We start from the raw sequence: 12,672 nt of genomic DNA on the forward strand, positions 1-12,672 counted from the left end.
TAGCATTGTAGCTATGCGTGCCAAATTTGGTTGAAATCGGTTCAGATTTAGATATATCTCCCATATATAGCTTTCGCCCGATTTACACTCATATGACCACAGAGGCCAATTTGTAACTCCGATTTAGTTGAAATTTTGCACAGGGAGTAGAATTAGCATTGTAGCTATGCATGCCAAATTTGGTTGAAATCGGTTCAGATTTAGATATAGCTCCCATATATATGTTTTTCTGATTTCGACAAAAATTGTCAAAATATCAACATTTTCCTTGTAAAATCGCCACTGCTTAGTCGAAAAGTTGTAAAAATGACTCTAATTTTCCTAAACTTCTAATACATATATATCGAGCGATAAATCATAAATAAACTTTTGCCAAGTTTCCTTAAAATTGCTTCAGATTTAAATGTTTCCCATATTTTTTTTACTAACATTGTGTTCCACCCTAATGCATTAGCCGACTTAAATTTTGAGTCAATAGATTTTGTAGAAGTCTATCAAATTCTGTCCAGATCGAGTGATATTTAAATGTATGTATTTGGGACAAACCTTTATATATAGCCCCCAACACATTTGACGGATGTGCTATAGTATCGAAAATTTAGATCTACAAAGTGGTGCAGGGTACAATATAGTCGGCCCCGCCCGACTTTAGACTTTCCTTACTTGTTTTTAACTAAAACAAATGAACATTTTCGTACGATTCCAAAAATAGTAAGAATTAACTACTGTATAGTTAATTTTTTTCTTCAACGGGAGGGAGTAATTTCGAGAACAACAGTTAAAAAGTACAACATGGTACTAAATTTTCCTGGTTTTAGTTCATTCTTCCTATAAAACAGTTTACTTTTTTTCGGTGATTTCACTTGTTTTCTGTGATTGTTTTTAAACAGCTGATGCCCGTGGTGGACATTTTTGAACATGTCCTGGATATATAAGTTTTCTGTTTTCTTTTACTCTGTCACGGCTTAGGGTATCCAGTATTGTACTGGTCTATTATTGTAATTCCATGGTGGAGGAAAAAAATATCATAAAAATCTTGCAATACGCTTTCAGCAACATTTTCCAGTTTTTTCATACTATTCTGATGTAATAAATTACAAACTTTCAGTGTAATTCTTGCTTCCATATTTTATTATTAAGGATAGTAAATTATTTGCCCTTGAGTAATGTTAGGGAAAATATTCCCAGCTCCAATTAAACAAACATCACTCGGTGGTAATTCTCACCATAATTAAAATATGATTAATATTATTAGAATAATGTTTGTGTTATTTGTGTACTATGACAAACAAAACAAAAGATATTTGATAAACATGAAATAAAAATATTGAACTGCAAAATTATAACAAGGATGGGTTGTACAAATACAGTTTTTGTATATTCTACATCAACGATAATTATGTCCTATGCATAAGTTACACAAAGGGTTTCAGGCAAATCATACGAGTTGGTTTGGGATGTATATAATAGGCCTTTGAGGATACTCGTCCACATATTTTCTTTTTAATTCTAAATTATAGTGTCACTTAACAATATTGTGGAAAATAACAAAATCAAAAAAATCTCTGCAATTTTTTGTGTATTAGTAAAGAATTCGTTAATTTTTTTTTTTTTTTGATAATTTTAATTTTTAATAACTTTAATTATGTCACGACCAATTTAAAAATTTTCTCTTTCCTTTCAACAACCACTTATCTTTGAACTCTGTTAAATTCTGTAGCGAGGTACATACACCACTTCAAAACAGGAATAAATAATCTTCCAGCACCAGATATTACATCCTACCTTGTCGTCATTCCCTACTACTGATGACATTCCATTTGTATTAGCGTAAAATGTCATTGGGATACAAATTTCTTCTAGATGTTTCTATTATATTCAGTTTTTTTCTTTTGGGGGAGAAACTTGTTTGTTGGATCCATTCTCCCCGTGTCGGGATCACCATTTTAATTGAGTATTTAATCTTTTCATTTCACTACGATGCGATTTATTTGCACTCGACTTGCTGCATTACAACACTTTGTCATTCATTAATGTCCCTGTCAAACGAGGGCGGTCATTTTAATTTAGTAAGAGGCAAATGCTGCAAAAAGAACCAATCCATCCAACCGAACCACCCATCGAACCGTTTGGATGATATTTTATCCCATCTCGTCCCACCCTACCGGTTGACAGTTTTACATTGCGACACCTGCCTTTAACAACATAATCCATCCTTCTTGCTTTTCTTTTATCGGCAGCAAAACTATTTGGCTCCAATATTGTTGTTGTTGTTTTTGTTTTCTTGTTCATTCTAGACATATTGCAATCTCTTGGTGTTCCTTTTGTCGATGTTTTAGCTTTGCTTCCATTTCCGCTTAAGTTGAGTCCTTTTCGATGTTTGTTAGCAGGAAAATCCTTTCCGTCTGCATATGTTTAATTGATTCCTGGTTCGTTCGATGTCCGAATTGTTAGTTGATTGTCGTCTTTGCCTTTTTCCACCAAATGCCTCTGGAGAGATTTTAGTCTAGTTTTGTCCCCCCTCTCCATTTATTTGACATGGGATACTAACAAGAATAGATTCGTGGTGAAGTGGTTTTGTGTTGCGCCTGGGTTTGCTTTTTATGGACATGTAGTGACAATGCCATTCATTTAACATTAATTTATCTGTCTTTGGGCGAAAGCTTAGCAGTGTCAGATGGAATTAAAAAGAAGCTTTTAGGATGAAATCCCTTTATAGTGGAAACTGATCAATAAAAGGAGTGTACTACAAGAACCAAAAAATGAAGACAATATGTGTCTGCTTTTGGGGAAAAAATAAAGTATTTAATGTGAACCTCTCTAAGATAATTTTGAGAATCTCCATAAGGTTTATGTAGTAGTTAATTCCATGACTAACTTTAAATATATAATCGAATATCACCATAGCATTTCGATATGATGTCAAGCTTCTATCAAAAATAATCTTTTTCTCGAAAATGAGGCCTGGACATAGAATACCATTTCCTTTCCCTTCTGCTATCAGCTAATGAATAAATATTAAAACAGATTTTAATTAAATTTTTACAATCATTTGACATTATCATTTGCCCGGCAGCTATGCTACACTAGTTACATTAGTAGTGACCTGAGTCACAGCTATAATTGGATTTTTGCTTGAAACATTGGCCCCACCACTTTTTTAATTTATTTTTGTTTTTGTAAATTACAAGATAATGCTTTGGTCTGTATGCATAAATGTAATCAAAAGTTGTTTGCTTAAAATAGAACAATGTTCACATTTTGTTTTATTATTTTTTTGTTGTATATGGACATTTACTTTCTTTGCGATAAAATGTGATAGAGCAACAATAACAAATAATGTCTGTTTTTCCTTTTCCATTTACAGGCTACTTTTCCCTGCTCAATGATAAGGGAATGCCAACAGCCACTCTGTATACTTCACTGGTGCAATTGGTAAGGGAACGTGTGTGTAAATTTGTCTCCGTCGATAATATGCCAGCATTTATGGAATCTCAAACGAATGGCAGAACTGACAATTCACCCACTGAGGGATGTTTGAATATCTATTCCTCGAATACCAATAATAACCACAATCGGCCACATTATGTGAAGACAACAGCTCGAGGTGGCCAAGTCTTCAAACTGTTGGCTGTGTACGAGGATGGCAAACAAGATCATAGTACACTGACGCCTACAATAACTTGTGGCGGCCTTGGTGCTTCCAAGCAGAACTCCAATCATGGCAGGGAGAAAGAGCGAAGCCGTTATGCCCAACTTCTAAACGAGCAGAGACAGACTTTGTATGTGTCCTTGAGTACAAAGGGAAAGTTCTACGAGATTGAACCGGGCATACCTCAAATTCTACAGAAACGCTTGGAAATGTCCACGGATGGTTTTCAGAGGAAACTAAACACTGATTGTGTCCACCGCATCACCGCTCTGATGACTCCTAGCAGAGAGTTGCCACTTTCTCTGAAATACATATCTGGACCAAATGGCAGCACTAATGCCATCCCCGAAAATATTTGCATCACACGAATAAGCAAGGAGAACATAATCATTGCATGTCCCATCGAAGATGTTGAAATCCAGAGTCCCTTACACTTGCGAAAACTACACTTAACCAAAGAAATGAATTTGGTCAAGAACACCCTTGGCTTTGAGAACGAGCAGCGTATGTTGGCCAATCCCAATGTGCAGAATATTTTGAAATTTTGTCAATTCAACTGTGATCAGTTTTTGAAGATGGTGGAAGTGGAGGTATTGCAACGATCGGAAAGATCAACATCGAAATCCCGGGGGGAGGGTTTGAAAATACTCAAACCCTTACATCTGCCCAAACTTTTGCGGAGGGAAAAAACCACCATACCAGCTCATGAAAAAGAGGACTCCATAATATTCCTAAGCAAGTCCGACCTAGCCAATATGGAGAGCAAGGAGCAAAGAACCTTTGATGACCACAGCAACCGCATAACGGAAAAAATGAAAGTATTTCAATCCACCAAGAAGAAGTGGTTCCGCAAGCAAGACAAAAATGCCGGGAAATCCCTGACCTCTATAGATATTGATGTTCATGCCAAGAAGATGAGTATGGAACGGTACTCGGATATGTCTAAATTGCTGCAGGAAAGATTTGGCGATAAATCAACTGAACAGGAATGTATTTCCGAACCCAGTGGATGCCAATCGGATGTAGGCTGTTCGGACACTGAAACAACCACTCTTACCACCATAGATGAGCATTTGAAGAGGTTTGGCCGTTCGAAAATGGGCGAACCCATAGTATTGCAGAAATCCATGTCTTTACAGGACATTGAGCTGATTGGTCGACAGTCCCGAAAACCAGATCTATTGCCAACACATCACACTACCGATACTATATCAGAGTCGGGCACAGACATAGAAGACCTTGAGAATAGAGAACCTTTGCAGACCTCCTTTATTACTGAGAAACTGTACAACGAGTTTCACGTAAAAACCAAGCAGTATAGCAAATCTTCCTCAAGCCTTCACCAGTTATTGAACTTTTCTTTGCCGCAAAAATTACATATAGGCGAAAATAAAAAGTCTTTGGCCCAACTGAAGAACCAAATGGGAAGCAAGGCGGGCGATAAGCGCCTGGACTTCAATGTGGGAGAGCCAATTACTGGTCGAAGGGCAGCTGGTGGTCTCTCTCTGCTGGGGCACAATTCCAACTCGCAAAACACATCCATGATGTTACCTCTCAGTCCAACCAGTTTCATTGAAGACGATTTGCCCTATTCCAGTGTTAGAGATTCTCTAATACTTTCCAGTGATGAAGGTAGTCCTCCCGACATACAGGCCGATACAATGGGTCACACCCTAAACTTTCTAGACTATACCAAGGAAAATATCTATGCAGAAATTTGTCACGAAGCCAGTGCCATGGGTGGTATACCATCATCTCAGACACGTGACACATTTTCCGGTGCAACACATTCCACACAGATCTCAGATGATTTTGGTGACTATGCTTCTCTAACGTATCCGCAGCCGATGGCTAATACAAATGGCCTCGGAAATGCTATAAGTCGCGTTCAAATCACCTGTTCGGAGAGTCCTATAAGTTACCACACAGTCTATTTGGGTAATGAACCTTTGGGAGAACGTTACTGTGTTGGAGCCACCGGCGACAAAGAAAGACCCAAAGCCAAACCTCGTCAATCACGTGACAGTTCTCATGTAACCACCGTTGATGTGGCCAGCGGCGGTGATGTTGTGGCAATAAGGGCATCAAATGCCCTAAACACCAGCCAATCCGATTCAGGTGGCCTTGACAATATCTATAATACGCTCAAATGATGATTAATGTGATTTAGTTGGAAATTGGGGGCATCTGTTCTGAGTGTGATAAGTGGCAATATGTATTGATATTGAATCAAATTTATGACCTTTTTTAATTTGATTTAGATTGATTGGATTTTATTTTGAATGACTTGTGTGTGAAATCGAAAATGTGAAGTAATCTTCCAGAGCCTGATCCTTATACAAAGCAAAGTGTATTTTGTTATTTTCGTGTACCATGTACCAAAGCCTGGTGTTTTGCATAGAAATTTAATTTTAAAATATTTTGACGGCGAGAGTTTTTTCTGTTAAAAATGTGCTCATGCTTTAATGCTAACAGTTTACTTAAAACATCTCAGATATAATGGTCAATTGCCCCGGTGCTCCAAGATTAAGTGGGTCGTTAGGTGAGTCTGTTAGTAATAACCTATACAACCAAAAAACGAGGATTTTCATCATGTCTCCTTTTATCAAGGGATCAGCTACATTAGGTAGCCCAGGGAGTTAAGAAGTACCCATAGAAAACAATAATTTTTAGATTTAATAACAAACTTATTTGATCCAAAAAATTTTTTTGATTGAAACTGCTTCAAGCTCAGAAATCAATCAAAATTAATTATATCAAATAATTGGTGATATTTACATGCGTCTTCCGACATTATTGAAGAGTTAAAAAGACGTTCTCGGGTTTAATCCGAAACTCTGATAAACTCTAAGCGGTTCTTACTCGGCTATACGTAGCCGATTTCGGCAAGCATGTATATGTGTGACCAAAAAATAATATTTTTGGGAAAAGTTAACATTATGCTCTTGAAATATGTTTGTTGTGATCCTATTCCTTTTCTGCGTGGATGATATCCAGCAGGGTAGTAATAACCCTCATAAATGTGTCATAGAAATTACTTTCAGGGAATTTAATCAGTTAGCAACCATTTTGTGGTTTGAAGTATTAATTACAAAGAATTTCGAGAAAAAATGACAAAAAAAAAACGATTTAAAAATTAACTTTTTTTGTAGTGTACACACAAAGAAAATTTCATTAAAACTCAGCCAATGAAAAATTTTTATTGATATAACGAAACAATACAATGAAAATATTCGTTGATAGTACGAAACGTTACGTTAATTTGCAGAAAATTCGTTATATTAACGAAAAACTTCGTTGTATTAACAAATTTATTTCATTGGCTGACTTTTAACGACATATTTCGTTAATATAACGAAACTTTTTCTATTAGTGTATGGTTGCGTAAATTTGGTTATATTTAGCAGATATCTTAAAAATTCTCCAATATATACCCAATGAAAGTATACTTGCCTTCGGAACGAATTTTCCTTTTCTTATAAAGTATTTCCTTGCAAAGCAAATAAACATGAATTTGTGATAAGCAATTCAACGATTGTCTATATTTTGTGTATTTTTTTCTAGGATCAAAAAAAAAAACTTTCTTTGTCTGATGTTTCGTTTCTCAGAATTTTACCCAAACCTACACACTTCAATATATATATACAAGAAAATATTACTTTACTCAGCAACGAAATTTTAGACTAAAAATTTTATATTTTTAAATTCGTGGCAACCATAGCAACCATTGTCCAAATCGCATTGCTTGTAAAGACGATTTTTTATATACACAGGGAAACCTCGTATCTTAATCTTAAATACGGAGAACCGAAGCTAATTGTTTGTGTGTATGCCGCTGGGATGTTTGAGAAAACTGAATTCCATATGAAACATTCGTTTTGTATTCCTTAAATATCGAATTGCATTACTATGAATCGGATGCCACCAATTTCCTTAACTTGGCGTTTTAAAGAACTACAAAATACATACTATTAAGTAGATTATATATAAAAAATTTATATACAACAAAACAATCGCAATACATACTTATATATATACGAGTATATACAAAAACAAAAAAAAGACAGACTATGAAACCTTAAAGAATATCTGTGAAGAGTCAAAGAATATTTTTGTATTTGAAAGAAATTTGTAAATTTTCTTTTTGAGGGAAAATATAAAATTTCCCGAAAAAACAAAACAAATAATTAACAAACAACGCAAAATTCACACACACACACAGTTGTTTTCTATGTAAACATTTATACAAAAAAAAAAGAATTAAATTGAATTTTTAAATTTCCAAAAAAAAAACAAAGCAAATAAAACCATACTCTTATGAATTTATAATTTTGTAAATTGCGTCGTTCAAATCTGACGATAAAAGTAGAAATGACAACTCAAAAGCAAAAGTAATGTAAAAATAATGATTTAACATAAACTTATTGCAATTAAATATAGAAGCAACAACAACAACAAATAGAAGAAAAAAATTTGTATTATTATGTAAAATATATTTGTTACTATTATCCAAGAACTATAAATAAAGAAAAAACAAAAACCATCCCCAGTTAACAATGCTAAGCAAAAATTCAATAAATATTGAAACTCGAAAAAGTCATCTACATATTTTTTTTGGAGGAGACGAGTTAAAATAGTGGTATTACTAGCTTTTAAATTCTTATATTATATAGAAGATATCAAATTTAATGCACTTCTTTTAAGTCTTAGTTGTTTTAATTTTTCTATGAAATTTTACTATCATCACAAATATCCCTGGAAATTGTATTTAAGCTATAAGAGGAACTTGAAAAGTATTCAGAAGCCAGAAAACTGTTTTAATTTTTTTTTTAAATAATTTTGTAAAAAAAAACTATTCAAAAAACAATATAAACAAAACTAGTATAAATAATTTGTAAATTTATATATAAACTTATGTACATACAAATATATAGTATAAAATTATTAATAGAAATATGTTTATACAACAACTGTATATTATTGTAATATAATATCTATTGTTAATTTTTATTTAATCTACTATATACGCTATTATTATTATTATTATTTACAACTCTCTGTCATAGAATTCTCATTTACATTTATACATGATAAAAACAAAACAATTTTGTAAAAAAACAGAATCATTTATCTATTATGTTTTATTTTTAATAGAAAATTTTGTTTTATTCATAAACTCTAAAACCATTTTACGTTGTTTCATTTTTATTTAATTTTCTTGGGCTAGCAGCTATTTTCAGTTCAGTACTCAGGGCCCTGACTGATATGTGTTTCTCTTTAACTAAAGGGGCCTCACCACCATAGACCCTCCCTCCACTTAATTAACTCTGAATCTAAAGGTTTCTCTCTCTCCCCCCCACATCCTTGAGAATATTATAACATTATTCTATACAAAACCAAAACCAAACAAAAACCAAGGCAAACATAATCTCTGGCATTTTAAATGGGAGCATATGGAACAACACACTATAGATAACTACAGGAATAATTTAAATGTCAAAAAAGCACAAATTTTTGAAACTCTAACATGGATAACGAATTATCAATTAAGGATACTCTATATATACATAGATATATGACCCATGCAAAGAGATGGTCTTCTTCAATAGAAGGTAAAACTATAAATATTATTTCTATTATACCAAAAACAACTAAAAATTTCTATTCTCTATTGTTTTTCCAGATGATACCAATACCTTCGATGGGATATCCTCTCTAAATGTTTCAAATAAATATAGAAATAGTATACAAATATTACTTAATACTCAAATTCATATCAGCAAAATGCCATAATTCAGCAAAAGATTCCAATGTTTCACATACATCCACACCCACACACTCACACACACATACATACAACAAGACACAAATCTATTCCTAAATAGTAGACTTTTTTGAAAAGATATATATTTGTATGAGAAAAACGAAAGTGAAAAACAAAAACCCAAATCAAGGCAGCTATTTTTTAAAACAAAAATCATAAGTAAACTTGTAGATTAAATAGAAATAATTATAAGAAAATCCAGGAGGAATAAACGAAATGCTGAACCAAAATCAAGAGATACAAATGACATACAAGCATTTTTATCTAAAATTATTTAGATATATTTATGTGATTTAAGGCAAATGCCAAGGCTAGTATAGAACCTAAGACGAGAAGAAGCAAATTTGATGTGTGATCAATCCTACATTTTTTAGCTGCAGTACATATTAACTCCTATAAATTATAATATTCAAATTAATTTGTATATATATATGCAGAATGTATAAACTAGTAAAGAACAACATGTGAAAATATTCCCTAAATACTACAGAAGTGTTACTTTTTAAATTTCATTTAAATAAAACAAAACAAAAAATAACCACCTCATTGGTTTTTGATAAAAGCAGATCGAATATATTAATGTTATTTTGAAATATGGGAAATGGAGTTGATGAAGTTTGAGAATTGAAATACTGATGTAGGGAGCAAAATCTTGCAAGACTATTTGTAAGCGATTACGTGTTTTTTTTGCCCTGCTGCAACAATCTTTCTGATATTTATTTGCTAGTAGATAAATTTTATTATTTTTATCGAAATTTTCCACAGCTTAATGAAATCGTACATGTTTTAAGTATGACTCAAAAATTTTATGAACTAAACGTGAGTATAAAGTTCAATGACTGTACACATAAGTTCAATACGAACTAAAACAAATGAAAATTTTCGTACGATTCCCAAAAATAGTAAGAATGAACTACTGTATGGTTAAAATGGTCATGATTTGGCGCCAATGATTTTCTTCTTTACTTTTAGTTAATTTTTTCTTCTATGAGATGATGTTATTTCGTGAACTGCCGTTAAAAAGTAAAGGGTGGTTAAAATTTCAAGGGCCTATGTTGATTTTGAATAAACCACAAACTATTTAGGAAATTATTGTAATTTTATTTTATTATGATATATTGGTATTACTAAATTATGTATGGAACAAAATATCGGCCAAATGGGCGCCGTGACACCGTGGCACACCTTCATCCGATGGTGCAAATTTTCGATGACGCTGAAGCATAATGGAGGTTCTATGCCGTTAATGTGCCGAATTATCTCATCCTTTAGTTCTTGAATTGTTGTTGGCTTATCGACGTACACCTTTTCTTTCAAATAACCCCAAAGAAAAAAGTCCAACGGTGTCAAATCACATGATCTTGGCGGCCAATTGACATCGCCATTACGTGAGATAACACGGCCATTGAATTTGTTGCGCAAAAGAGCCATTGTTTCGTTAGCTGTGTGGCAAGTGGCACCGTCCTGCTGAAACCACATATTGTCCACATCCATATCTTCCAAGTCGGGAAGATAGTGAGCACCATTCACAGTAACTGCCTGACCGACCTCATTTTGGAAATAAATACGGTCCGATGATGCCGCCAGCCCATAAACCGCACCAAACAGTCACTCTTTGTGGGTGCATTGGTTTTTCGACAATCACTCTTGGATTCTCATTCGCCCAAATGCGGCAATTCTGTTTATTGGCGAATCCACTGAGGTGGAAATGTGCCACATCACTGAAGATGATTTTCTTCGAAAATTGATCATTGGAACCATTTAACACGTTGTCGGATTGTGTATCTCTCCATGGTTCAAATTGAGTAAGTCTGAAATAGAGAAATGTGTAAAAAAGTCGGAAAAAACTAGGCGTTTAGGTGTGGTTCACATTCAACATCGGCCCTTACAATTTAACCACCCTTTACAACAGGTCATTAAAATTTCCTGGTTTTAACAACGCTTTGTGAAAATATCAAAATGTGGAGTAAAATATATTTCAATTTTCGTGCGAGGTAGATCATTTTTCCTATAAAACAGTTCACTTTTTTCCGTGTATAAAAGCCGAAGAAAATTTTCGTACGATTCCCAAAAATAGTAAGCATGAACTACGATATGGTTAAAATGGCCATGATTTGGTGCCAGTGATTTTTTCTTTACTTTTAGTTCATTTTTCTTCTATTAGATGGTGTAATTTCGTGAGATGTAGTTAAAAAGTACACTATGGCATAAATTTTTCCTGGTTTCCACAACGTTTTATGGAAATCTCACAATGTGGAGTACAATTTAGTTCAATTTTTAAACATTAAACTTTTTTTCTGTGTGATATAAAGTTGTTTCCTTGTACAACAGTTGATACAGATTTCAATAAAGTTTTTTGTCTTTGTAGTTAAATGATTCCATTTAAAAAGGGGTATCTTTACATGAAAGAAAATTTTGTTAGTAAATAAGTAAATAAAAATAAATAACAAAAAGTCAACAAATTTAAAGACGATTTCATTAAGTTTAAAGAAATTTTCCGAAGTACTAAAGTCAAGTTGACTCCATAACTTGACTTTATTACTTCGGAAAAATTCTTCAAACTTAATGAAATCGTCTTTAAATTTGTTGACTTTTTGTTATTTATTTTTATTTATTTATTACTTAAATTAGAGGCAAAAATAGGAGCAGCCAATTAATTACAAATAGAAGAAGTCTTTCAACACTTTATTTTAAATGCGTTATTTACTTGAAACATAACATAATTTCTTCTTAAAGTCGAGTCTTAATTTATAAATTTAAGGTGTCGTTAACACGTTTTTTAAGGATTTTGATAGCACGTGAAGAAAAAAATCAGAAAACCCGAACAAATAAAAATTTCTTTCCTATTTGTAAGTACGCAAAACTTAAATTTAAAAAAATTAAATTGTGTCTTAAATGTATCCTTACTTCAACTCTACGCTTCTTTCTCTGGGAATAAATACCAAAATCATTATATTAAAGACAAAATCGTTGGAATCGGGCAAGTTTTTTTTTCAGTGTAAATTTATGCGTACCAAACAGCCAGGTATAATTTGAGGATAAATACCCATACACTCACAATAAATTTCAGTGAGCCGATTGATATCATATCATAAAGTATTTTTGAGTACAAAAATTCGAAATTTTTCAAAGCCAGGACAGGTACTGAACTAATCCCTGGTATGTATGGAAGAGTCCGTTAATTTCAGCCCAATGT

The 12,672-nt window shown here is 33.1% G+C and overlaps 1 protein-coding gene across 16 annotated transcripts in view; it reads left to right on the forward strand.

Moving 5' to 3' along the window:
• Positions 1 to 10,014, forward strand: part of B4 (imaginal disc development protein B4) — a 350,112-nt gene extending 340,098 nt beyond the window's left edge. For all 16 annotated transcript variants that reach the window (XM_075293008.1, XM_075293015.1, XM_075293006.1 and 13 more), the window contains 2 exons: positions 3,368 to 9,264; positions 9,336 to 10,014. In XM_075293008.1, coding sequence (XP_075149123.1) covers positions 3,368 to 5,805 — 2,438 coding nt within the window. In that variant the 3' untranslated portion in view covers positions 5,806 to 9,264; positions 9,336 to 10,014. The remainder of the gene's footprint in view (positions 1 to 3,367; positions 9,265 to 9,335) is intronic.
• Positions 10,015 to 12,672: the final 2,658 nt, after the last annotated feature.

The sequence above is a fragment of the Haematobia irritans genome, chromosome 2 (assembly GCF_050003625.1).
Source record: "Haematobia irritans isolate KBUSLIRL chromosome 2, ASM5000362v1, whole genome shotgun sequence".
NCBI lineage: Eukaryota > Metazoa > Arthropoda > Insecta > Diptera > Muscidae > Haematobia > Haematobia irritans.